The sequence below is a fragment of the Chanodichthys erythropterus genome, chromosome 15 (genome assembly GCF_024489055.1).
Source record: "Chanodichthys erythropterus isolate Z2021 chromosome 15, ASM2448905v1, whole genome shotgun sequence".
Classification (NCBI taxonomy): Eukaryota; Metazoa; Chordata; class Actinopteri; order Cypriniformes; family Xenocyprididae; genus Chanodichthys; species Chanodichthys erythropterus.
The window spans coordinates 1,050,797-1,076,789 of NC_090235.1; the positions used below are offsets into that span (position 1 = coordinate 1,050,797).

The window sequence follows — 25,993 nt, forward strand, 5'->3', positions numbered from 1 at the left end:
TCTCAGATTATCAAGCATATGCAAGTTTAAGTAAACAAACGATTGTACTTGCACTTTGTATTAAGTATTGTAATACCTTATTTTGTGGCTCATTCCCAACTTTCAAATTTACTAGACTGACTGCCTACTTGTTTCTATCTATTCTGCTCATAATTGCTATGCAGACATCTGGCATTAGTCACCAAATGAATTCAAATGTCTTAACTGTTTTATCAGTAATTCAATTCTTCAACAGATTAGATTCAAGAGCTCAGTTTCTGCTCTTCAGAAAAATTCTCAGGGGAAGGAAGTTTTCGATGTTTGTCACATTCACATAATAGATTGGAAACTTTGGTGTTAGCTTAAAGTGCCACTATTATGCTTTTTCATACATTTTGTGAATGTAAAGATCTGCAACGTTTTAAAGATCGAAGAGCATGACAAATAATGTCATTGTCTCCGAAAAGGAGGAATCGATTTTGAAATGCAGAAATGTGTCGTCAGGAATTCCAGCCTCACTTCCGTAACATATCTACGTAGGTTTGTAACAAATTTGCATAATGCCAGCCTACAGTCTTCATTGGCTGCCAGCGAACAATGTTTAATTTGACCTGCCCTCAAACACTTTAGTTGGTTCACGAGTTCATATATACATATAAATAGAGTAGGTTATGCATATTTGGCGTGCTATCCAGGGGAGGTCTTTGAGCTCGGAATTTTGGCCCGAACCAAGAGTACTCCCCCGGATGTGGTAATAATAGATTAAACTAAAAGTGAGGAGATGGGGTGGTGGAGGGATGCTGATGAACTGTCACCAAACAGAGGTGAGTCTGCAGTGTATATACCTCTTGTTGGTTGATTAGCTGAATGCTTCCCACTTGTGCTAATTAGGTTAATTTTTTTGAACGTGCTCCTCCCGTATTTTGTTAATAAAACACCATTTAGTGTTGTCAACGTGTTGAGAAGACGCTGTTTCATGAGCTGCGAAAGCAAATTCCCTTGGTTAGACACTTCCAAAGGATTAGGATGTAAAGAGTCAGTGGTTACATTTTTTTTTTTTTTTTTTTTTTTACAGTGATACCACAGCAGTATAACTACCAACCTTTTGTTGTGTTCCTGTCATTTTATTGACGATTGCTTCTCAAATCTCTGCGGGGTCAAAGGAGGATTTGCAAAACGCTTATCCATTAAAGGGATAGTTCACCCAAAAATGAAAATTTGATGTTTATCTGCTTACCCCCAGAGCATCAAAGATGTAGGTGACTTGTATGTGTTTCTTCAGTAGAACACAAATGATGATTTTTAACTCCAACCTCTGCAGTCTGTCAGCCAAATAATAGGAGTGAATGGGAACTCTAACAATAAGAGTAAAAAAAAAAAAAAACTTGCATAGACAAATCCAAATTAAATCCTGTGGCTCGTGACAACACACTGATGTTGATGTCGGTTTGTGCGAGAAACCGAACAGTATTTATATCATTTTTTACCTCTAATACACCACTATGTCCAACTGCATTCAGCATTCGCTTAGTGAGGTCTGATCGCGCTCTGACAATGGCAGTAATGTCTCGCAACGTTGCTTGGGCACTTTCCCACTGAGAATGAGCAACAAATATATATCTGGATACGTTAGATCGGTCGTTGGCAATTTTTTGAGATCCTCCAATCAGAATGTTAGCAGCCGATCATGTGATTGGTTCGGAGATTTCAGAAAAAAATTCAAACAAGATGGCGGCCTCTCAGCGGCAGTGGAGCGGAGAAAAGGGGTGTGAACTTATATCTTTTTACGCTAGTAAGTTGTCATGCGTCAACCCAAAACAGGGAATTTACCTCATATAATGCTTAAAATAGCAACAACTGTCAAATGTAATGCGTGTAAACTGTAATTAAGCTATCGAATGTATATTTAATACTAAAAAGACAGGGCCCATTTAACATCTGTAGTAGCCTAGGCTGTAGGGCGTATGGCACATGAATGTAGCTTTTGACGCGATCGACGAGGGTTCGAATCCGCCTTTTGCCGAACTTGCTCTTCTCCCTTTTCCTATCAAAAATCAGATCGGAAAAGCATTTATTTTTAATTAAAATGAAGAAAATATTTGAAAAGTTGAAATAAAGTGCCTAACAAGTGTTTATAATAAAGTATTTATTGGGTTGGCAATAGATTTGCTCCTCTCTGATTAGTTGCTGCCAACTGTCTGTTGCCCTAATTAGTTGCTCTGTGTCTCATCAGGTTGCCCATTGACAGCAACATTGCCCAGCAACATTGCTCAAAAAGTTGCCCCGTGTATCATCACCTTTAGGACATCAATGTGTTGTCACGAGCCGCAGGGTTTAATTTGGATTGGTCTATGCAAGTTTTTTTGACTCTTATTGTTCGAGTTCCCATTCACTCCCATTATTTGACTGACAGACGGCAGTTTGTGTTCTACTGAAGAAACAAAGTCACCTACATCTTGGATGCGCTGGGGGTAAGCAGATAAACATCAAATTTTCATTTTTGGGTGAACTATCCCTTTAAATGTCAATGTTACAAAGAGTTGTGCTGCTTAATATTTCTGTGGAAACAGTAATATGTTGTTTTTTTTTAACCAGGATTCTTTAAATAGAAAGTTCAAACAACCTGCATTTATTTGAAATAGCTTTTCATAATTTAAGTCACTTTTGATCAATTTAATACATCCTTGCTGAATAGAAGTATCAATTTCTTTAAAAATCTTACAGACCCCACATTTTAGAATACTGAATATTTATTTTGTAAAATTTAAATATAAAATTAATTTAGGAAAAAAATATAAAATAGATTTGTCACTAATCATAAGCAATTTTAGTTTTCATTTACATTTTTAAATATTTATGATGTGTGTATATGTAGCCATTTTGCTCGTTGCCTTTGCAATGTCGCAACCAAATTGGAAATTGTTATCCAAATTATACAAACCCAATATGTAAAGTCAGCCTATAGTATTACAATAAGAGCATTGTTATGAGGGTGAAATGTCTAGTATGGTTAGCAATACCTAAGGAATGCTATAGCCATGCACAGGAGCCAAGCAAAAGAGTGAGGAGCAGTGAAAGTGAAAAAGGAGTCAAAATGGGAGCAGTGGAGTTCAGGAATACACTGGCACTCAATTGTACTGGTAAAACGTTTTATTCCAAACAAACTTACTTTATTTATTGTAATTTGTATGATCTCAAAAAAAAAAAAAAAAAAAAAAAAAAAATTTACAAAAACTATTTTCAATACATCAAAATTAGAAATCAATTAGTTTCAAGACACATTGAGCTTTAAAACTGTATTATACTGCATATCAATATCAATCCAAGCAGTATTTGTAAATATATATTCAGACATACGCACTGAATAAGTCAACAAACATCTACAAATCTTTTTTTTTTTTAACACTGTCTAAATAGCCATGTTATTTCCCACAGACGTTTTCTTTTGCACGAAAGAACACCAATGCATGCTGACTTGAATAAGGCAGGACAGACAGGAGTTCATAAGGTGAAGGTGTCACAGCAGTGTGGACTGAAGGTCAAAGGTTGTAAACCTGGCGGCTAAACCTTTGCATTGTGGGGTGAAGTGTTTCATAGCGTAGCGTGATTTAGCGGGACATAGCATAACAAAGCCTGACATAACATGATGCAGCGTGACATCAGCAGTGACAGCAAACAAGGACAAGGTGAATGTGGCAACGCCAATGCGCAGGTAGGGTACTCTGGCAATAAGAACTCCATCGTGTGATGAGAGCGCACAAACATAAGTTAGCATGCTAGTTCTGTGCTTCTAGTTCAGCTTGTGTGTTCTGAAGCTCACATTGAGCCATCTTGAGGTGACTGCAAGGAAGAGTGCCATGTCAATGTTTAGTCTACTAATTAGGGAATTTTAGTCATTTCAAGAGGTCGAATGGTGTCAAATGTGTGTCTCGTTACAGTCACAGCGCCAGCCTGTGGCAACAGGATGTTACTACACGATGTTCATGTTGTTCTGCAGTGAGTTTACCTCCTCTGCATTGTCTTCTGTGGCGGCCTTGTCGTTTTCGAGTTTTGGCATGAGTGAGTTCTGGTTGTTCAAAGGCTCGTCCTCTTTAGGGGGACATTTGCATGGCTCTTCTTTGCAAGCGTCATCCTATGGAGGAACATGCACGCACACACACGCACACACACACACACACACACACACACACACGATTACTACGAGAAAAGGAAAGTAAACAATGCTACCCTTTTACACCTAGCATTAACATCTCAAATGGTGCATAAGTCATATAGACTTATTTTTACGATACTTTGTGGTGCTTTTTGGAGCTCGACAGCCCCTAATGACTTTTTTCAGTGTATGGTGGGGGAAAAAAAAACCTATGTGAAAACAAAATGAGATTTGGAATAGCATGAAGCAGAGTAAATTATATGTTTATTCTCCTTGGCTTCATTTTGTGTCTCTCTTGTATATTGTTGATTGTCTATTGCTTGTTTACTTTGATAACTTACTTAGTTTTACTTTGTCTCTAACTTGTTCTCTTTTAATTCATTGTACAGCACTTTGGTCAACCCCAGTTCATGTACACATTGACTGATTGAAAATTGGGTATATTTTGGGGAACAATCCTTTAAAACCAGGGGTTTAAACCTGCTAGGAAGCAATTTTTTTTTAGAGCAATTATGTGTTATGCAAGTCTGTGTTTCCATCCAAAAATCGCATATTTCCCTACTGCATCATACGTGAAAAACAGTGTGTGACGAGTAGTACGTCCGAATACATAGTGCTCATAAAAGAGTAGGCAAAATTACACGGACTTACTAATTGAGGTGAGATTCTGAAGTGTGCATACAATGGACATTTAATGGACATCCCATGAGGGACAATTTATGAATGACAGTGAAGCGACGAAACTGATGCTGGTAGGTGACGACTATGACAACATGGAAAATATAGTATGTCTGAATTTCATTCATATTATACAGAACATACTTTTTAGCTGTCGCAGAGTAATTACTTATTCAGAATAAGTACCAACTCGAGAGAATATTTGATTATGGATGCAGCCCGAAACTCTTTATATGGTCCAAGCAGTAATAAAAAAAACAAATGATGACTTCAAAATTATGACAAGTATATGACAACTAAAGAAAGTCATGTTGACTTGATTTGTATTTTTAATTGACCATTTCATAGTAAAAATTATGAGATAAAGCCATAAAATTATTGTTGGCAGGAGACCCAACTTTGGTTTGAAGACGAAAAACGACTTCACAATATTCTCTCACCATTCCTGATTTCTAACACACAAATCGTTCAGAAAATCGGCTGTCAGAGCAGAAAGGAAAGCTCCTGCTCTCCGTTTGTTCTCCCGTCGTCATATGTAAATTATGCAAGCTTATTTTGTCCATTAGATCGAAAGATCTGAAAAAACCCATACACTTACCCGCCCATAGACCCTCCCCTTAATAGAAATCAGGGGCTGTATTCACAAAACATCTTAAGGCTAATAGTAGCTCCTAACTTGCAGACATAGGAGAAACTCTTAAAAATAATGGGTGTCCATCCTATTTTTAGGACTCCTAAATTTTTACTTTAAGAGTATTTCACAAAGCACTTTAATGGTAAAACTAGCTCCTAAATCTGTGGAACGTTAGGAGTAGTCAAGAGGACTCCTAAGTCACCCAGACCAAATCACAAACAATCCTAATAGCCATTGACCCAAAGACACTGTACACCATAAGGCAATATAGCGATAGAGCCTTGGTAGGTGCTGAACCTTTTCTTCATAAATGCAATAAATATTTATTTTGATTTATAGATTTGAAACTATGATAAAATGGCAAAAATAAATCTTTAATAAATAAATGAATAAAGTCCGATTGTGGCAGTTGTTTTCACGAGTCCACACTTACAAATGATTGTATAGAGTAAAAAAATATATAAGCGTATTTGGAGTGCTCTCCAAGGGGATCGAGGGCTCCGATCTTGGAATTTAGCTCAAACCCAGAGTTCTCCCAGAATCTCCCAATCTTGGTTTATAAAACTTAATTTCTCGAGACGCAGACATGCAAGAGGCTGATAATTAACGGAACATATACTAGTTTTATTAGTGACATTTAGCCTATATTTTAAAACAATTATTTGAATATGGCAACATGATACCTCATTCTACAATATTTTTATGATTAAAATCGCTGTCAAAGACTCCTCCCCCATCAACCAATCATTTTGTGCATAGTTAGTAAGCGTGTTGACATCATCCATAACAACGAGGTCAACCCCGCCTTTTCTCTTAGCTTAAAGGTGCAATATGTAGGATTTTTGCAGTAAAATATCCAAAAACCACTAGGCCAGTGTTATATATTTTGTTTACTTGAGTACTTACAATATTCCAAAGGTTTCCAACTACTTGTAAATTGTGAGAAAATTGCAATTTTAACCAAGGCTCCGGGACGTGTGAGTCGCCACCTGTCAATTGCGTCATACCCACCTTACCCTCGGTTTCCAGTTTTATTTTGTAGAAACCATGGAAACATCAAAGACACTTTAATATATTACACATTTTAATAGACAAGAACAATTGTTTTGATATTTATAGACAGAAAACAAATTGTTATATAGCGCAACACATTTAGTCTTATTGTCTTTTGCGAGTACCATGCTTTACCATGCCTCAGAGAATAACACTATTTTGTCAAGTAGCTTACATAACATAATCAGAAATTATTTTTAGTAACAGTAATACAGAATTTTCTCTATCATATGATACGGTTTAAAATTAATTGAATGCCATTTATAAACAAGCCATCCAGTATTTAATACGATATTCTAAAATCGATCTCTCTTATTGCAGTGTGTCTCAAACAAGTGTCTCACAGCAGCTGCCGAGTGAATGCACAGAGTAACGTTATAACATTTTCAACACTCTCAAATGTATCTAAAATGATAAACAGAGCTGAGTTACCTCATACTCATGACCAGAAAAGCGGAAACGGTGCCAGCGACTGTGGCATAATGAAAGTTCCGCTGCTCGTGAGGTGTTGGGCAATCGCTCCAGCGGCCTCGTTTAGCTCCCACAACACTCGGCCCTGCTCTGATTCATACTACAGTAACATTAATCACCGTCCGTTGAGGTGAAGACCACATATCCCAGGATTCTGCGCTCAAACTTGGCGTCATCAAACTATGCCTTTGTTTTGAATAGGCCTCTAGCGACCTCTAGTGGACAGAAATCCTACATACTGCACCTTTAAGACTTCACTCTATTCCTTAGTAAACATTGGTCTCAGCAGCTCTGTGAATAGTTTAAGAAAAAACTCAAATAAGAACTTTTACTGCCACTTAGGAGAACTCTTAGTGGCAAGATAAAATGATTTGTGATTTAGCCCTAGGACAGAAGTGGTCAAAAGTGGACAAAAGAGACGGATTAAAATACCAGGTATAAATGGGAATGTGTTTCCCTCGTCTACTTCGATCGACCAAAAAGGTGTAAAAAAGGCCTTAGTATCTCAATTTCATCTGTCATAATAGACTTTTAATCTCATAATTACATCAAATTTATGATTATGAACTTGTCAATTTAAATTTTTCTCTTTTTATTCCTTTGTATCAATTATGATTCACCAAAGCATGATTTTTTTCTCTTATGTGGCAGAAAAGTGCTTCCATATGTCTGGGATGCCACACATTTGAAGATGTGCATCTTTGGAATGCATTGAGGTTTGATCACTCCAACGGATTTGTCGGATCTCCGGATGTTAATACCAGCTGTAAACAAGGCCCTGGAGAACCATAACAAACAAAACCTTCTGGAGTTCATGAGTGAGTGCATGGATCTGAATTCAGTTTTTTCTACACAGCTTGGAGGAGGAAATGCTAAACTTATGAGCATAAACTAATCCACGACCAGGAATTTTAAGGGATATCTACAGTTTTTACCATTTACCAAGAGACATTATTAACACACTATAGGCATAGTGGTTACATTAACTGGATAATATGCCAGTAAACCTTGCTTATTCATAAGGCATTGTAAAGCAATACTTGTTAAAATGGTGTTTTCAAAGCAATGTTTACTGCTGTGAGTGTGAACCTATCTGATTTACTAATGCTAGGCATTAAAAAAAGTCCATTAAAAGCTTTTTCAAAACATGTTTTGTAACTTGCTACCTGTGATATCCCTTATGAAACCACAAAGGAAACGAAAGAAGACTTTATTCATGCTGCTGCGTGCAAATACTCATTCTCATTCTTGAGAGAGATGATGAAAAAATGTCAAATTCTCCCAGGAGGTGGAAAGACAAGTAAACAACTCACAAGTAAATAAGGTCACCTAGGAATATTTTCATGGCTCTTTTATCTACGGTCTGTCATCAATCATCCCTCATTTCTTGTCTCATCTCAGTTTTGCGCTATTTCTCCTCCCTGTTGCACAGTGAAGCTGTAAAACTCTCTTTTAAATCATAAAAAAGTCTCTTCCACTATGAAATCACTGGGGGACTGGGCCAACAGAAGGTGAATGAGGTTAAAAAAAAAAAAAAAAAAAAAAAGTCAAGGCAATAAAAAAAAAAAAAAATATCAAAAAGAAAGATCAGTGACTAGACTAGGTTTTTTCTTCAATTCAGAACAAATAAAGGACCTAAATCAAAGTACTAGAGAACACGGTCTGACAAGTTCAAGGTTTACCAGATACTGCAGGGCAATAGGTCTCTGAGTGGGTGAATATAGAAGACAGACCACTTTTTGGCCCTCCTTTAAAGATCAAATGTTACACGCTAGTCTGTGGAACATTTATTCATGACAGTCTACTCTGAAAGGTTACCAAAAGATGGGAGCACAGAGCTTGTACTCTTGTAAGCAAAACAGAAAGTTTAAACAGGGCTTTTCACACTGCGCTTATAAACACTGGATTTTTTGTAATTCAACACACAACTTTTAACCCTAGGCATAGAGGAACGTTTCACACTTGTCATTTAGAAGCAGAGGTTAGCACTGCTTTTGATTTTTTTTCTGCATTGCGGTGCCAAACATGTACAGTGAGTGTCGTGTTAGAATGTTACAGCTAAAGTAGATGCCTAGGAACAGACACCCAATCGTCTTCCTCATATTCACGTGACTTTGGACGGTCACAAAAACACAACGTGTTGTATGAAAAGTACAGTGGTTCCAGCTATTGATGAAGAAAATATCAAATTGTGAAAGAAAAGGTGTAAATTGGAGTTGAAAAGAGTTTTAGTCTTGTGTTTATAGTCTGAAAAGTCCATTCAGGAAGAAATTAATGGTACAGTCAGCAATGTATAATATGAATAAGTAAACAGGTTGTGTGCTGTGTTCATCCAATCAATGGCACTGACACCGCAAATATGCAAATATATGCAGTGGTGTAAAGTATTTGAGTAAATGTAATTAGTTACTGTATTTAAGTATCTTTTTGGGTACTTTGTAGTTGTACTGAAAGATATTAGCAACTTTTCTTCTCTACTTGACTACATTTTTGAAGAAATGTACTTTTTACTCCAATACATTTGTGATGAGTAATGCAATTACACATGGTACATTTTGCATGGCACCTAACTTTTTCTGCAGTAGTTTGTTTCTGCTATAAAAGAAGTGATATCACCATCTACAGGGCATTAAAGGTACTATATCTTGTGCATTTTGCTCTTACTCACCCAAACTTGTCAACAAAGCTACTTTACATGAATGTGAGTGCATTAGCAGGAAGTGGCTGAATCGCAGGTGTTTTATTTAGGAGATGAGGTCATGACTGCAGCCATTGATGAGGCCAAAACCAGTACATCCAGTGCAAGTAGACTTTGACTATTTAATTTTACTTAACATTAATTTATTTATCTGCTATTGAAAAGGTTTCAAAGTAACTTGAATGAAAAGTAATTAGTAATCTAATTACTTTTTACATGCAATAATCAGTAATGTAATCAAATTACAATTTTAATGTAGTAATTTGTAGTGGATTACTTTTTTTGAGTAACTTACCCAACACTGTTGAGGACTAGTAACTTGTAATGGAGTAATTTTTGCTGAAAGGTATCTATACTTTACTAAGTATGGTTTTCAGGTACTCTTTACACCTCTGCAAATAAGAATGTTTAGAGATGTACAGTGTGAAGTCATCTTATGAATTCCCAGGATTAATTGTAAATTACGAGTTGTGTGAAAATGTGAAGATAACCCAGGATTCCGTTTACCTGGGGTTCAGAATCACGCAGGGTTAACTAATCCCGTCCCAATAGGGCTTTAAAATTGTTAGTTTTACATGGGGAGGTGGGGGTAAAGTAATTATTACCAGAGCTTCTCAGTGATTTTAGTCCCATCCGAATGTACCATCTCGGTAATAATTACTTTTTCGGCGACTTTTACCTTCTGTAAAAAGGAAAAATTACCTCAGGTAATACTAATCCAGTTCAAATAGACCCGCTGTAAATATGTATGGTAAAATTCCATCATTTCCTGTTTAAAAGTAGTTTTCTGCGCATTTTCAAGCATGGAAGCACTTGAAGCAACATTTGTTTGTGTTGTAGGTGGTGGGACAAGTCTATGGCAAATCTCAAGTATTTTCTACATACCATTCAGAGCAAAAAGAAGATCGAAAGCAATTGTCAGAGGCACAAAACTAATTTTATCTTCAGCCAAGTACCTATTACCATCATAATCCAATCAGAATGTAATTAATAAATTGGACCTAACTGTTATTTATAGTTTATATATTTAGATTATATGCGTTTTCGCACATTGTATCAGGAAGCAACATGACGACAGGGAGGTGATGGCAATGCGTAAATCGGGTTACCCCTCCCACTTCTGCTAGTTTTACTGAGATGTCTTGTCCCGTGCGAATTGGCCAATTAATATTACAGACATCCTGAGGTAAAGTTACTTTATTCCACCTCCCCACGTAAAAACTAATCCCGTCTGAATAGGGCTTAAGTGTGAAAAGCCCATGATATCAAAAGACCATTATTTTTGTATATTACTATTGAGAATACACTGATTTTACACCGATTTTAAAATAACAGTTTTGATAAACTACTAAATATTTCCAGGTTTTAATTCCAACTATTTTATTGCTTTCTCAAAATAGAAATTAAAATACCATGCTACAAATTGAAAATCAATCGTTTTAAAAAGTACAAGTGAATTTAGGCATCACTTTTTATCTTATTTCGACTCTAATAATGACTTAGTATTCCATAATTTTTAAATTCTATAATGTTTTTATTTTTAATCCCACAATTATGATTTTGTCTTTTTTATTATGTAGTAGAAATGGGCTTCCATATGCCTGGGATGCAACAAATGTGAAGATACACAACATTATAATGTACAGTATTAAATGATTTTTTTCATTTACAGATTTTCTAAAGATCACAGGGTTCCTACATATTTTTCCATTTCAAAATTCTATACTTTTCCAGACTCAAATTTCTAAACCTCAGTAGATTTTTCAGACCATATTTAACAAATGGTTCATTCAGCATTATATGTAGCATTATATTTGGTATACAGTACATTCATCTATAAATATTTTCATTTTCTCTTTTTTTTTTTCTCAATGGTTCTCTCAAAGTGATAAACATATGATGAGAAGAAACCTAAAATGCTTTATAACCAGCATATATTCACATCTGACGCATTAGTTTGATACTGTAAATGTGGTTCGATTTTGTATGATCACCAAAAAGCAAAGTACAGTCTGATTTACAGTCTGCTCTTTTATTGGTTGTTGGTTTGAGTAGCATTTAAGTAAACATTCGTTTAGTGAAGTTTAAAAGTTATTATAAAGAAATAGTTTAGCATAATGAAAAATGTGAACCTGGAACTCATTCAGTCATGTTTTACAAATTTATTTTTAGAAATGTATAATTTTAACTGAATAGAGGCAATTGTCTGTAGTAAACTGTGTAGGAACCTGGAGTTTTTTTAAAGATTAACAGGGCATTACATGACGGCAAAGGTAATCTACATGCAAAATAAGCACGCACAATTAAATAGTTCAGATGGTACAAAAAACAACAACAAAAAAATGGTATAGACATTACATTGTTTGTGCACCCAGAAGTACGAGTAGGGTAGTCGAAACCAATTTTAACAAGGTCACTATGTTGTTAGTGCTTTGGATGATGCGAGAAGTTAACAGCTGACACAGTGACACTATGCTGGCTAACAAGATGAAGTTAAGCTATAGTAATCAAGTTCTCACACTAAAAAGTCACAATAGCAACTACGGTGGGGACATGTCTCTATTTTTATCCACTAAAGCTATTATTGCTTTTCTATATAATTTCTCAGGAAGACAGAGAGGGAGAGAGAGAAAAAAAGAAGTGTTTTAACTATGATAGTAGACTTTTCAAGGTGAGTAATAATGAAGCGACAGGATTAAAGCGCTTTATTTGAATCAGCAGGGCTTCAAAGCACACGGGGAGGAGGTCAGTTCGAGTCATCTTACCTCACTGCAGGGATCCTCATTGGGTTTATATTCCCACGTGTATCTGCTCATGGTTTTCTAAGGAGTGGGGTGGCGAGAGAGGATTACTCTACTGACACACTTCTAATACTTTGTTATCATGTCCTCTTAATTAAATCGACATCAGCCTCAGCAGGTATTCCATTATATTAAATTGTATCTTTAAAAAAAAAAAAAAAAACAGGACTAAAACTCCAATTTAGTTTTAACCATTTGAAGATCATTGCATTGATTGCCCAACCACACTGCACAACCGCTAATATGATCAGCATGTTTGGAAGCGCATAAAATAATCCAGTTTCCGCAATGCCTGTAGTACTTCACATGGCCTCAGGGGGCAAAGAGATAGGGAGGAAGAAGATGGTATCTCTATTTATCATTATCTTAATGATGAAGAAAAGAATGGAAAAGAAAGATCCCCCACACAAAGTAAAGAGTAAAATAATAAGTATACCTCCTAAATCAACAGACAGAGTGAGCATTTTCTCATGCAGAGTGGAAAACAGCAGGGAAGACAGGAGAGGAAGTTACCTGACACATAATGTTATCATAGTAAGCCAAAGCACGGGCATGGGGGAGGTTAGTCGGGGTGTCACACAGTTTCCTTACATTTGCCTGAGAGCCCTCTGCGACGGTGGACAGCGAGAAGTTATCGATGTGCTGCTCCGACTTTGGACGGCATTTACTGAAAGAGAGAACAAGAGATAATAAAATGGATTGATCAATTAAACGAGAGCTTAATTTGGGGAGATACGACCATTAAAGATCTAATTAAATGCTTTTGTTAAGCAGAGACTTTCTTTCCTGTGTTGATATACACGACTGTTAAAAAGTTTGTTGTTGGTTTTACATTTTTTTAAGAATCTTATACCCACCAAAACTGCATTTACTTGATCAAAAATACAGTAAAAGTTTATTCCTGCTCTCAAGCTATCTTACTGTAGGTATATTTGACTTTCTTCTTTCTGAAAGATTTGGCTGGTTAGCTTATCTTTTATTGACGGGCGTATAAAAGTAGCTGTGACAATTTTCTCACGCAAACTCAGTACATAGATGCCCTCAAAGCAAACAAACGAGCTACAAGCAAAACTTTGATTGTAATTCCATAGGGTCTTTAACTTGGACATTTCTGCTATATTTAATGCACTGGATTAAAATCTCATGTTGTTTGCAAGCACACATGCACACAGATATTACCTGCAGCAGACTGGAACTCAAACTTAGACTTTTCACTGTTGTCATCCTGTCTATATCACAACGCTCCCTTCACTTCATCTCCTCTCCCTTCATCCTCTCTTCTCTTCCACTCCTCTGCTCTCCATCTCACCCCTCTCTTGGACTGTTTAAATGCCTTTGGCTTCACAGTATATAGGTCACCCTCTCAGTCACACACACACACACACACACACACACACACACACACACACACACACACACACACACACACACACACACACACACACACACTTGTGTTGCACTGTCAGATTGGCCTACTTTTAGGATAGAAGGGTGATATCATTGTGTTCAAATCCCATATTAACACTGTACATTTTATTGTACTCCAGTGTGTAAGTGCCAAAATGTATTCAGCTCAATCAAGTGATATTTAAAGAGGACCTATTATGCAAAATGCACTTTTATAAAGGTGTTTGAACACAGATGTGTGTCCACAGTGTGTAAACAACCAGCCTATAATGGTTAAAATTCACCCACTCCTTTTTTTGCCCTGTTAGCATAGATACCCCCCTGTGAGATCTGCAGCACAGTCCGCCATTTCTGTTTACTTGCTGTAGCAGCTGGAGATATACAATATCTGCACCAATAAAACATTACAAATGTCCAGTTATTGGATGCACCAATGAACATAAGAGTCTCCATAGACTCTCTGCATCTGAGCCACTGAGGACACCGTGGTTGAATTTCAATTATGAAGGAAATGTGCAAAAGAAAGTTGGTAAAGACTCATATTTGCACAAATACTTTTATACCAGACTGCTTCACAAACAAGGGTCAGTTCAATGCTGGATTTGCACAAATGATTAAAAGATTATTTCACTTTCAAATGAAAATTACCCCAAGCTTTACTCACTCTCAAGTCTTGCTAGGTGTTTATGACTTTCTTCTTTCTGATGAACACAATCGTAAAAATATTAATAAATATCCTGATGCATCCAAGCTTTATAATGGCAGTATGCGTTACCAAACAAGTATGAGCTGAAGAAAGTGTCTCCATCCATCATAAACATATTCCACACGGCTCCCGAAGGTTAATAAAGGCCTTCTGAAGTGAAGCGATGCGTTTGTGTAAAAAAAAATAAATAAATAAATAAATTAACAAGTTATGAAGTAAAACATCTAGCTTCCACCAGACCGACCTTCCGTATTCTTCAAAAAGCTTCCGCTGTACGTCCTACGCCCTCCCTATTCAACTTACGGAACTGACGCAAAGCCAGTTCTGTTTTTTTCATAAGTTTAAAAGGGTAAGGCGTAGGATGGCTTGAAGGTGAGTAACGCTTGAGCTAATTTTCATTCATATAAAGCATTTTAGGTTTTCGTTCCTCCTTTAAAGTCCCTATAAAATCATTTTAAAGTATGTGTTTTGAGCTTTTCACACCACAGAAAAATGTGTTATTAACCACCCAGCCAAATTTGAATGAATAAAAAAATCTGCAAGTAAATGAAATAGGTTATCAAAATCTCGAAAAAATTGGCAGCGCTCTTTGCTCTCAAATGCTAGGGGCGTGTCCGCTGTCAGCGCTGAAACCACACCCACTCGCGAGAGCTGCGGTCTCAACTTACTTGTCTAATGAGTCAAACATACTGATGCATATAAACAAAAGAATCACGTTTTGAGGGTTGCACATTTTAGTAGAGTTACTGTGGACTACCTACTAATTATAACATACGCAAACTCGTTAACTTACACTCATTGGTGGGCACGTAGCCTACTGCCGGACTATTGTCGAGTCGACAAATGATGGTGCCGCGAGACGGGAGGAAATAAGAAGACTGAGCTGTATTGTATATTATAACAACCATGTTATATGCATTTGCGTGACGAAGGCATTACTAGCTAAATGTACAAAGGGCTGGGCAGCGTTTCCCAAAAGCATCGTAAGCTTAAGTTGATCGTAGCTCCATTGAAACCAATGGAGCTACGATCAACTTAGGCTTACGATGCTTTTGGGAAGCGCTGCCCTGTATGACTGTAATGACACTCGAGACCATAGGCTCGAGACACAGCGAGTGAACCGCTGTAGAGGCAGCGCCATGCTCGGTGCGTCATCGACAGTTATATAGTGTTAGGGGAGGGGCTATGCTCGGGGGACGATGTGCGTCATTAGACCCCCTTTTTAGCTCCGCCCAAAAAATCCTGAGCAGAGACTTGGTGAAAAACTGTTTAACGCTCTAACTTCACAATTAAGCATTACTCAATTCACACACTTTGTAATGTGTTTTCGCAATACATTTGTAACATTTATAAAGTATTCTCAGAATTGAAAGAATTCTCAGAATTGACTTTACAGGGACTTTAACATGACTGTATGCTAGTCGATGTGTTAAATCAAATCCTACAGAAATAAACTACATACATTTATCCATTCAGAAACATCCAGTCGCATTCTAAAAGTTGTAACTTCTTCCTGAGTCTTTCCATCAGTGTCCAACTCTGATTTGAACAATGTAAAAAATGACAATCATAATTTTGGCTGTGTGAGATTCTCCAGCTTTGTTGTTGTTGAGTATCCAAAGTGCGAGCGGTTAAAGCTCGGCCCTCTTCTGGAAAGGGAGCTGGGAGCAACAGCTCACTTGCATTTAAAGATACACAATAACAGTGTGTTTTTGCTCACACCCAAAAAGGGGCACATTTGACAAGCTATAATAAATGATCTGTGGGATATTTTGAGCTGAAACTTCACAGACACATTCTGGAGACACCAGAGACTTATATTACATCTTGTGAAAAGGGGCATAATAGGTCCTCTTTAAACCATCAATTATGAAACTAAGACTCATAAGACTAAGGAAGTGTCCTTAGGAGTGCGAGTTTACATGTAATTTTACCCTTGCTTGCGAAGACGTCGGTTTTCAGTCTTAAGCATGTGCAGCCTCTTGGAGAAAAAGACTATAACCATGAAGAGGAGGAGCAACATGATGGCAGTCCCACCCACTGCTATACACATCACTTGGAAGTCTGAAATAACCGACTCACACCTGGAACCCTTGTTCCATATATACTCCTGAATGTTACACCTGCAAAACAAGAGGAGATGTTAGAAAGAAAGAGGAAGCTATGCAACATCTTTCACATGAAATAACAGTCTATAAACAGAATTTGAGCTAATGCATTCTATATGAACACAGAAGGAAATCTGTTCAAAAATTTTGGATCTGAATTTTGGACTGCAATAGAAATTGAACGGATTTGTATAGTTGTATAATTGTATTACTCAAATGTTGCTTTTTATAGCACAGGAGAGCATCTTTGTTCCTCCTAATATTCCTTAGGAGAAATAAAATGGCTATATAATGTGATTAGTTCATATTGGAATCTTCGGTTTTTGATGGAAAATTGAAATCTTGAAGTGATTTTTCTTACCTATGGGAATATATGGCAAAAAGAAATAATGTAGAAAAAAAAAACAACAACAACGAGTCCAAGGGGAGTGTGTGCGTTTATATAAAGGACAAGTTGTCATAACTGTGTGTGATCTTAACTAGACATTCAAACAAACTGGCCATTACAAACACATCTGTGCATGCATGAAAAAAAGAAAGGGAGATAAATAATATAGATTGACGTATCCTTGTTCACTATAAGTGTGCTGTGAGGGTTATGTGGCCTGTTGACCCATTTATCTTTAAAATGATTCTTCTGCAAGGTTAGTCCTACAGAGCATACAGCTGCATGACTGGACAGATGGCCCTGTCAAGGATGTGTATGTGCTGCTCTATTTGTGCTGGTCCCACAGAGAATAAAGCACCTTCACAGCTACTAAAACAGATTTCCAAATGATCTCATTTACCAAATTAAAAAAGTGTTGTCAGTTATGGTGTCTGAGAGATTCAATATCTTATTGCAGATGCTTGATCTGTTATATTAGCCCATATGGTTTGTCAGTTGAGACAGAAGCTGGCAGGTAAATTGCAGCCATGTTAATACTCCAAAAAAGAAGAAAAAGTGTGATATGGATTTTATATGACAGTTCAATAAACAAAGTCTCTATTGAGTAAATTACATTATAGACGTGATATTGCATGTTTTTGCTCGAAAATAGTTAGAAAATAAGCCAAATCATGTCATAAATGTCAGACTAACAGACATGCAATATTCTGGTCAAGCACAAACCACAGATATACACTTACACGCAGTAGCCTATGGGTAAATTTTGTAATGAGTGAAAGGCCCATCAATACTGCAGAGGAAATCATTGGTCAGTGTGTATGTAGGCCATGTTTACTCTTTAGCCAAAAGAGATCAATTTTAAACTCAGTTTTATGGACTATTACTAACTACCCCTCCATTCAGTGTAAGCCAATGGCTTGGCTAAACATGTGTACATTTGCTGAAATGTTAAATGTTTCTATCAGCAAATAATTAAACCCCCACAACCCTCTGGATCCCCTCAAATTGTATGTTCATCTAATAGGTCATTCTTTACATGCCCAACAGATGGAAACCTGGACATTTCTAATAGCACTGACCCCATTAGTGTAGACGGCACCCTGTCACGCTTTCTCTCATCAATCGACAAGACAGCCCCGAGGCATGTGCCACACACCAAAATCTGATTGAAAGTTGCCATTACATACTAGAATGGACCCGGACTGAATGGAGGTTTGCAAAAACCAAAAAAAAAAAAAACACACATTTAAATTAAATAAAAAATTAAATTAATTAAAATAGATTAGTAAAAAAAAATCTGTTTATACATTTTACTTTGTAATAAAAACAATGAAATAAATAAAATAAAATTGATAAAATAAAGAACAAAGTTATTTTTTTTCCTAATCGTTTATCTTATTTATAAAAATAAAAGTAAAAATAACGAAACAATACCTAATGTATTCTTATTACAAATAAATGGAAAATAGACATTTTACTTAATTACTGATCTTGATTTTTAATTTATTTTTATTATTGTATAATAATAATAATATATATTATATTATATTATATTATATATGATTATATTATATTATATTATATTATATTATATTATATTATATTATATTATATTATATATGATTATATTATATATGATTATATTATATTATATTATATTATATATGATTATATTATATATGATTATATTATATTATATTATATTATATTATATATGATTATATTATATTATATTATATTATATATGATTATATTAGATATATATATATATATATATATATATATATTATATAAAAAAGTATATATATAAAAATAAATGAATATGAAACAAAAGCAAATATTTGATTATTTTAAAGTAAAGATTACAATGTCAAACTATTCTTTTCTTTGGAATAATGGAATAAGAAAAGATTGATTTTGATTTAATTTTGACTTTACGCGGGATACTGCCCACACTCTTAAATCCACAGCTTTAAAGCTAGTGCCCTAAATGCTCTAACACACAGCAGTTTAACACATCACCTCATCTAGCCTTGAGGCTTCACTACACACAAATAAGATTTACCAAACCTCACTATTATGGCTCAGACCACCAGCTTGAAACAGGGTCTTTAGCTCTTAAACTGAAATACACACATTCACAGATCTGGGCTCTGACCCAAATCCCTTTGAGCAAATGTTTTAATAAGGGTCTGCATGGGCCTCAGAGTAAGGTTGTGGCAGAAGTGGAGGCTGGTTTAATATAGAGTGACATGCTGCCAAGCCACGAAGACAGGCTTGGAAAATTTCAGAGTGTGGTACTCAAATTATAGAAGTTGAAAGCGAGTGAGATAAATGCTAAACATTCTTAACGTATATGCAGGAATTCAACCCAAATCATGTCAAGAATGAGGTTTATCAGTATCAAATATCAGCATGTCAAACCAGAAAAAAATAGATTATTACACTATTGAAATTATTAGTGTTAATAGCATTAATGTTAATTCTTGGAATTTCATAAAAGTATTTGTATTTAATAATGGTAGACAGACTTTTGAAGGACACTGATGAAAAACCTGGAGAACTAGCTGGTTCTGTTCTACCCAACCGCACAACACGTACTGGACCAAGCATGTTTAAGGCAGCGGCTAATGATCACTGATATTTCTAGCAGATGGAAGGAAAATAATAAGTTACATAAGTGTGCTGTTGCTGTAGTTTTGTAACCAAACATTTCCTCAACCTACAGCAATAGAGACACCTTCATGTTCATGCAGCAGCATCTTGGAGAACTTAAACAATGATGTGGCCTGTCTGACTATACACAAAACTAATAAGTTATACATATACACAATAATAAAAATTTCAGAGTGGTGGTGTTACATTAGGATCACAGCATTGTATAATGAGCATTTAGATAAAAGGCCTAAAAGCTTTCCTTTAAACCCTATAGCAAGTGATGCACATGAAAATGCTTGCATGACCTGGTTAGCCCAGACCAACATGCTTGCATGAGCTTGGCCCAGTTTCAAGACCATTCAGGGTAGGCTGTTTTACTACTGTTCCCAAGAGATGCCTTCAATTGAGACTAAAATCGGTCTTCAATCCAAACATTTGATTTTGGGACATTTGAGAGACCAGCACTAAGCTTCTCTTGAAAATGTAAAACAAACATAATCCCGCATCATGAACAGATGCATGAACACAACTAAAGGATTGAGTCATCTCTTCAAACTCATCAGCGTTTGATCAGATGCTGTAGATGCTAGCAGAATTATTCCTCAATTTGAGTCTATTAAACAAATTACTGGAGTAAATTATGATGACCTTAATGAGATGACTGTACTGTTGACACCTGTTCACACTAGGACAATCACTATAACTATAGTTTTAATAATCGTTCTAAATCTATGAGAATGGGCAAAGTGCACACCACAGCTATAACAACAACAACAGAGGGGAAAGAATCACTTTCAAAACCATTTTTTTCCAGCTGATAAACAATAACATTGACAGCCAGAATCCAATGGACTTTATTAAAGAGCTTAGTATTTAAAGGGTTAGCTCACCAAAAAATAAAATTTCTGTCATTAATTACTCACCCTCATGTTGTTCCACACCCGTAAGACCTTTGTTCATCTTAGCAACACAAATTATTAAACATATTTTTGATGAAATCCGAGAGGTATATGACTTGTCCATAGACCGCAATATAACCACCACTTTCAAGGTCCAGAAAGGTACTAAAAATGTTGTTAAAACAGTCGATGTGACTGCAGTGGTTCAACCTCAATTTTATGAAGCGACGAGAATACTTTGTGCACAAAAACAAAACAAAAATAACGACTTTATTCAAAAATCTCTTCTCTGCCATTATCCTTACGCAGTTTATGCAGTAAGCACAATGAAGGCTTCCAGCTCAGTATTGGCCAAAGCTGCATACGTGCATGTGTGTCATGCTGACGCTGGAGCCGGCCAATAAAGAGGCAGTGTTCTGATGTAGAACCTGGATGCGCTGGACTAAAACAACATAAGAGAATAACACAGAAGAGAAGATATTGTTGAATAAAGTCATTATTTTTGTTTGTTTTTGCACACAAAAAAGTATTCTCGTTGCTTCATAAAATTAAGGTTGAACCACTGCAGTCATGTTGACTGTTAAAACGATGTCTTTAGTACCTTTCTGGACCTTGAAAGTGGTGGTTATATTGCGGTCTATGGACGAGTCATTTACCTCTTTGATTTCATCAAAATATCTTAAATAATTTGTGTTGTGAAGATGAACGAAGGTCTTACCGGTGTGGAACGACATGAGGGTGAGTAATTAATGACAGAATTTTAATTTTTGGATGAACTTACCCTTTAAAAAGTGCCAGATGACATAACTGCAGAGCCACTTATAAAAAACTGAATGTTTCTAATTATTGTTATAGTCATTGTTCTTGCTGTGAAGGGGCATTTACACATTGTATGTGTGCGTCTTACCGGCAAAAGGCACCAATACCCTCAACCACATAACACTGTCCCCCATTGAAGCAGTAACTGGTGAAGATGTCGCACGGTGAGACACATGTGTTATTGATACGCACAAATCCAAGAAGACAACCAGAGTTGTTAAGCACGACCGATACTCCAGGTGAAGTTTCTCCAGATCCACTATCATCAGGGGTAAAAACTCTGGTGTTGGAGGGAACCACGCTGGCAACGAGAGGAACGTTTTCATCTTCCATGTTAGGTGGTGTTGGTTGGCTCTCTTCTAGGTAAACTTCAGTAGGAGAATATTCAGGTGACAGGTAATCATAAAAATCAGAAAGTGTCCAGGAGGTTGTATCTCCCCCCTGGAGCTCCTGAAACCAAGCAGGAGGATCATGGACAATGTGCTGTTCATGAGAAGGGTTGTAAAAATTCACCGTGATGATTTCTTCTACTTGGGAATCAGAAAACACTGTAGGAGGAATCGTGACCTCAAACAACGTCCCATCTGCTCGTAGTTTCTCGCTCTTCCAGCGAGGGCCGTTGTCCTCAATTCCCTCCTCGCTAAGGTCTAGCTGGGACAGGCCAAGTTTCCGGGGTTCAGCCAGAGTGGGCAGCCGGGCAGCTATGCCATCTATTGGCAGATCAATGAGGTGTTCCCTTTCAGCTGAGTTAACAGTGATGTCCATCGCAGCACTGGTTGAGGTTTCTCCACCACTGCCTGACTCCTCTCCAGCTCGTGGTTTCCGAGAGTGAACGTGGGCCTGGGCAATAGGTGTGGCCTCACCAGGAAGTGCAGGCTTAAGCCCCACCCCATTCAAGTCTGAGGAGTTAGTGCCAGTAGAATTGGAGATAAAAGAACTCCCTGAAAAAACAAAAACAAAAAAACAATCAAATTTAGGTCACAACAATTATAACTCAATTGATTTTTGCTGCTTGTTCAATTAATTTATTTACCAATACTGGGAATTCATTTCTCCATTTCTACTCCCGTTTTCACATACCAGAATATTAGAATGCTTTCTGAAGGATCATGTGACACTGAAGACTGGAGTAATGATGCTGAAAATTCAGCTTTGCATCACAGAAATTAATTATATTTTAAAATATATTGAATTAAGCATTTATCATTTACTTCTCCATTACATGGCTAAGCATCCTAAAATCCTTGTGTGTGGTTAGTGCTCTGAGAAAGGTTTTGGTTTGTGAGAAATCCAAGCAGTATAAGAACACCTTCACAAGCAATCACTTATTACCATACTGCAAACTCAGCAACTCCACAGTCACGCAGAGAGAGAACAAAAGACAAAATATATACTCTATCTCACACACACACACACACACACACACACACACACACACACACACACACACACACACACACACACACAAATCTGCTTAATTATACACTTTTGTGTGCGAGGCCCCAGATTTCTTTCCAAAGCTGCTTGTGGTAGCTGGATTAGGAGCTCTGATTTACTAATGTACCCCCCTGAGCTTGGGCCAGGATTGGGATTCAGATTAGGATTAAGGGCTGTAGGTTGAGACTTGCATTGGTCAGTCTGGGGAGAGAGCTGGGTAAGCTTTAATGCACAAAGATAAACACACAATAGGGAATTCCCCTTACACTGGAAAAAAATAAATAAATAAAAATAAATCTCACTGACCTAATTGATTGTCTTTTGGAGGCATTTCCTTTTGATCCAATCTAATGCAAAGCACCTCAAATATGAACACAAATGGAAATTTAAAATTCCTGCTTGTCTAATATTTTATTATGAAATATATACTAATGTCCAAACGTTTAGGATCAGTGATATTTGTTAAATGTTTTTAAAATAAGTGTCTTATACTCACCAAGACTTCATTTATTTAATCAAAAATACAGTAATTTTGTGAAATTTTATTACAAATTAAAATAACTATTTTAATATATTTTAAAATGTCATTTATTCCTGTGATGGCAAAGCTGAATTTTCAGCAGTCATTACTCCAGTCTTCAGTGTCACATGATCCTTCAGAAATCATTCTAATCTGCTAATCTGGTGCTAAAGAAACATTTGCCCCAGGTTTCACAGACAAGGCTTAAGATAGTCATAGACTAAAATGCATGTTTGAGCCGTTTTAACTGAAGTAACTTGCACTGACATATCATAAAATATGCCAGAGCAATTGTTTTGTCTCAAGATGCACACAGTAATGTTTTTTTTTCCCTATAGGGTACATTTATAAAAGTAACTTAAATACCCTAATTACTAAAGCCAGCCCGGTCTGTGAAACTGGGCCTTGATTATCAATGTTGAAAACAGTTGTGCTGCTTAATATTTTTGTGGAAAATCTAAAACTATTTCTTTGATTAATGCTGTTGTTTAGAACTTTCTATTCATATAAAATATAAATTTTGGTAACATTTTAGTTTAAAGGGTTAGTTCACCCAAAAATAAAAATAATGGCTTTATTCAACAATATCTAGTGATGGGTGATTTCAAAACACAACTTCATGAAGCTTCGAAGCTTTACGAATCTTGTGTTTCAAATCAGTGGTTCGGAGCGCGTATCAAACCACCAAAGTCACGTGATTTCAGTAAACAAGGCTTCGTTACGTCAAGAGTTTTGAAATTTCAATGGTTCACGTGACTGTCATTTTGATACACATTCCGAACCACTGATTCAAAACAAAAGATTCGTAAAGTTTCGAAGCTTCATGAAGCAGTGTTTTGAAATGGCCCATCACTAGATATTGTTGAATAAAGTCATTATTTTGTCATCATTTTATTTTATTTATAATAATTATTATTTTTTTTAAGTTATTTTGTTTTTTTGGCACATAAAAAGTATTCTTGTCTCTTCATAACATTAAGGTTGAACCACTGTAGTCACACGAACTGTCTTTAGTACCTTTCTGGGCATTTGAAAGTGTAAATTAACTTGCTGTCAATGGAAACCTCACTGAGCCAATCAAAAATATCTTAATGTGTGTTCCAAAGATGAACAAAGGTTTTTTTTTTTTGTTTTGTTTTTTGTATTTTTGGGTAAACTAACCCTTTAAAAAGGTCCAATTCTCACTATTAATTAGCTGATTAGAATGCATTTTACTAGGATATTGACTGTTTATTAGTACTTATAAAAGCACATTAATGCCTCTTTCTGCATGACCAAATTCTACATCCCTTAATCCTACCCAACACCTCAACATTTATTAACTATTAATAAACAGTAATTAGAAGTTTGAGGCAAAAGTCATAGTTAATAGTGAGAATTGGAATCTACAGTGACAAAATCTTTTGTAGTACTACAAAATGTCGTTACTGTCACTTTTAATCAACTTAATACTTCCTTGCTGAATAAAAGTATTAACTTATTCAAATGTCTTACTAACCCCAAACTTTTGAAAGTTAGTGTATTTTAAATTAAAGAAATGCAATAAATATAATAAACTAATATAAAAAACAAAGCATGCAAAATGCATATGCTCTTGATATGTGCACACTTGCCAAATAAATTCTGATCATCATTTAAATTCAAACAGTATCAAAGCAGAATCGAGCAATATTAAGTCCAATTTTAGCCACTGAATAACTTTAACAATACACTTTAAAGTATTTGACTGACACTGTGAAATTCAGTTTCCATGGTTTAATTCCTCTTCATTGTAAATCACATGCAAGTCACACATCAACCCCTAACAGACACTCACACACAAAGTTGCCAAGAAGCAAATGTAAAGAGGCTGCCATTTTGGAACATCTCAAAAGCCATGTAAAACAGAGACCCCTCTGTCCAATCCACTTGAATCACTTCCTCTCTTTCTCTCATTCATTTATTCACACAGTCCCCTCTGAGAGGGTAACGGAGATGGCAGGGTATGCATGAATCATTTCTCACGTACTTCACGTGAGGTTCAAGTACTCTATTAAATTCTCATCTAGGTTCCCACCAGCAGAGTTTAATATCAATGCAACACTTGGATCCTTCTAAATCTATTTTGAAATATTTAAAGGCTAAATTATACAGAGTCACTGGACTGACAAGTATAAAACACTGTCACCCCTCAAAGACAGAGCATGAGAAAGGCTATAAGAGGAAAACAGTTGCTTTGATTTGCATAACTCTTTGCAAAGGGGTCAGCTGACAAAAAAAAAGACGTTGGGGAAAGAGACACTGAAAGAAAAATAACACAAAACATGCTATAATGGAGTGAAGATGAGAAAATGTGACAGTGAGAGTGCGTTTCTCTTTCCGCCCATCTGAAGACCAGTGCCAAAGCCTTTGAGAGGGATTTCAGTCGCCTGTTTAGTAAGCATGTCAAGATCGCAAGAGAGAGGGGAATAGTGAGGAAAAAAAGGGGATAAGATGATTGAGAGTGAGAAAGAAATGGAGAAGAGAACCATTTTCTCATGACCTCACTAGTGAGACATTTAAATTTGTAAGAGTGTGTGAAAGTATGCGGTCTTCATTCTCATTC

At 36.3% G+C, this 25,993-nt stretch overlaps 1 protein-coding gene across 1 annotated transcript in view; it reads right to left on the reverse strand.

The window, feature by feature from the left end:
- The window catches only part of cspg5b (chondroitin sulfate proteoglycan 5b), a 38,867-nt gene that overhangs the window by 1,344 nt on the left and 11,530 nt on the right, over window positions 1–25,993 (reverse strand). The window contains exons 2-5 of the mRNA XM_067361487.1: window positions 21,541–22,393; window positions 16,515–16,703; window positions 12,981–13,134; window positions 3,986–4,111 (exon numbers count right to left, since the gene is read on the reverse strand). Of these exons, the coding sequence (XP_067217588.1) occupies window positions 3,986–4,111; window positions 12,981–13,134; window positions 16,515–16,703; window positions 21,541–22,393 (1,322 nt within the window). The remainder of the gene's footprint in view (window positions 1–3,985; window positions 4,112–12,980; window positions 13,135–16,514; window positions 16,704–21,540; window positions 22,394–25,993) is intronic.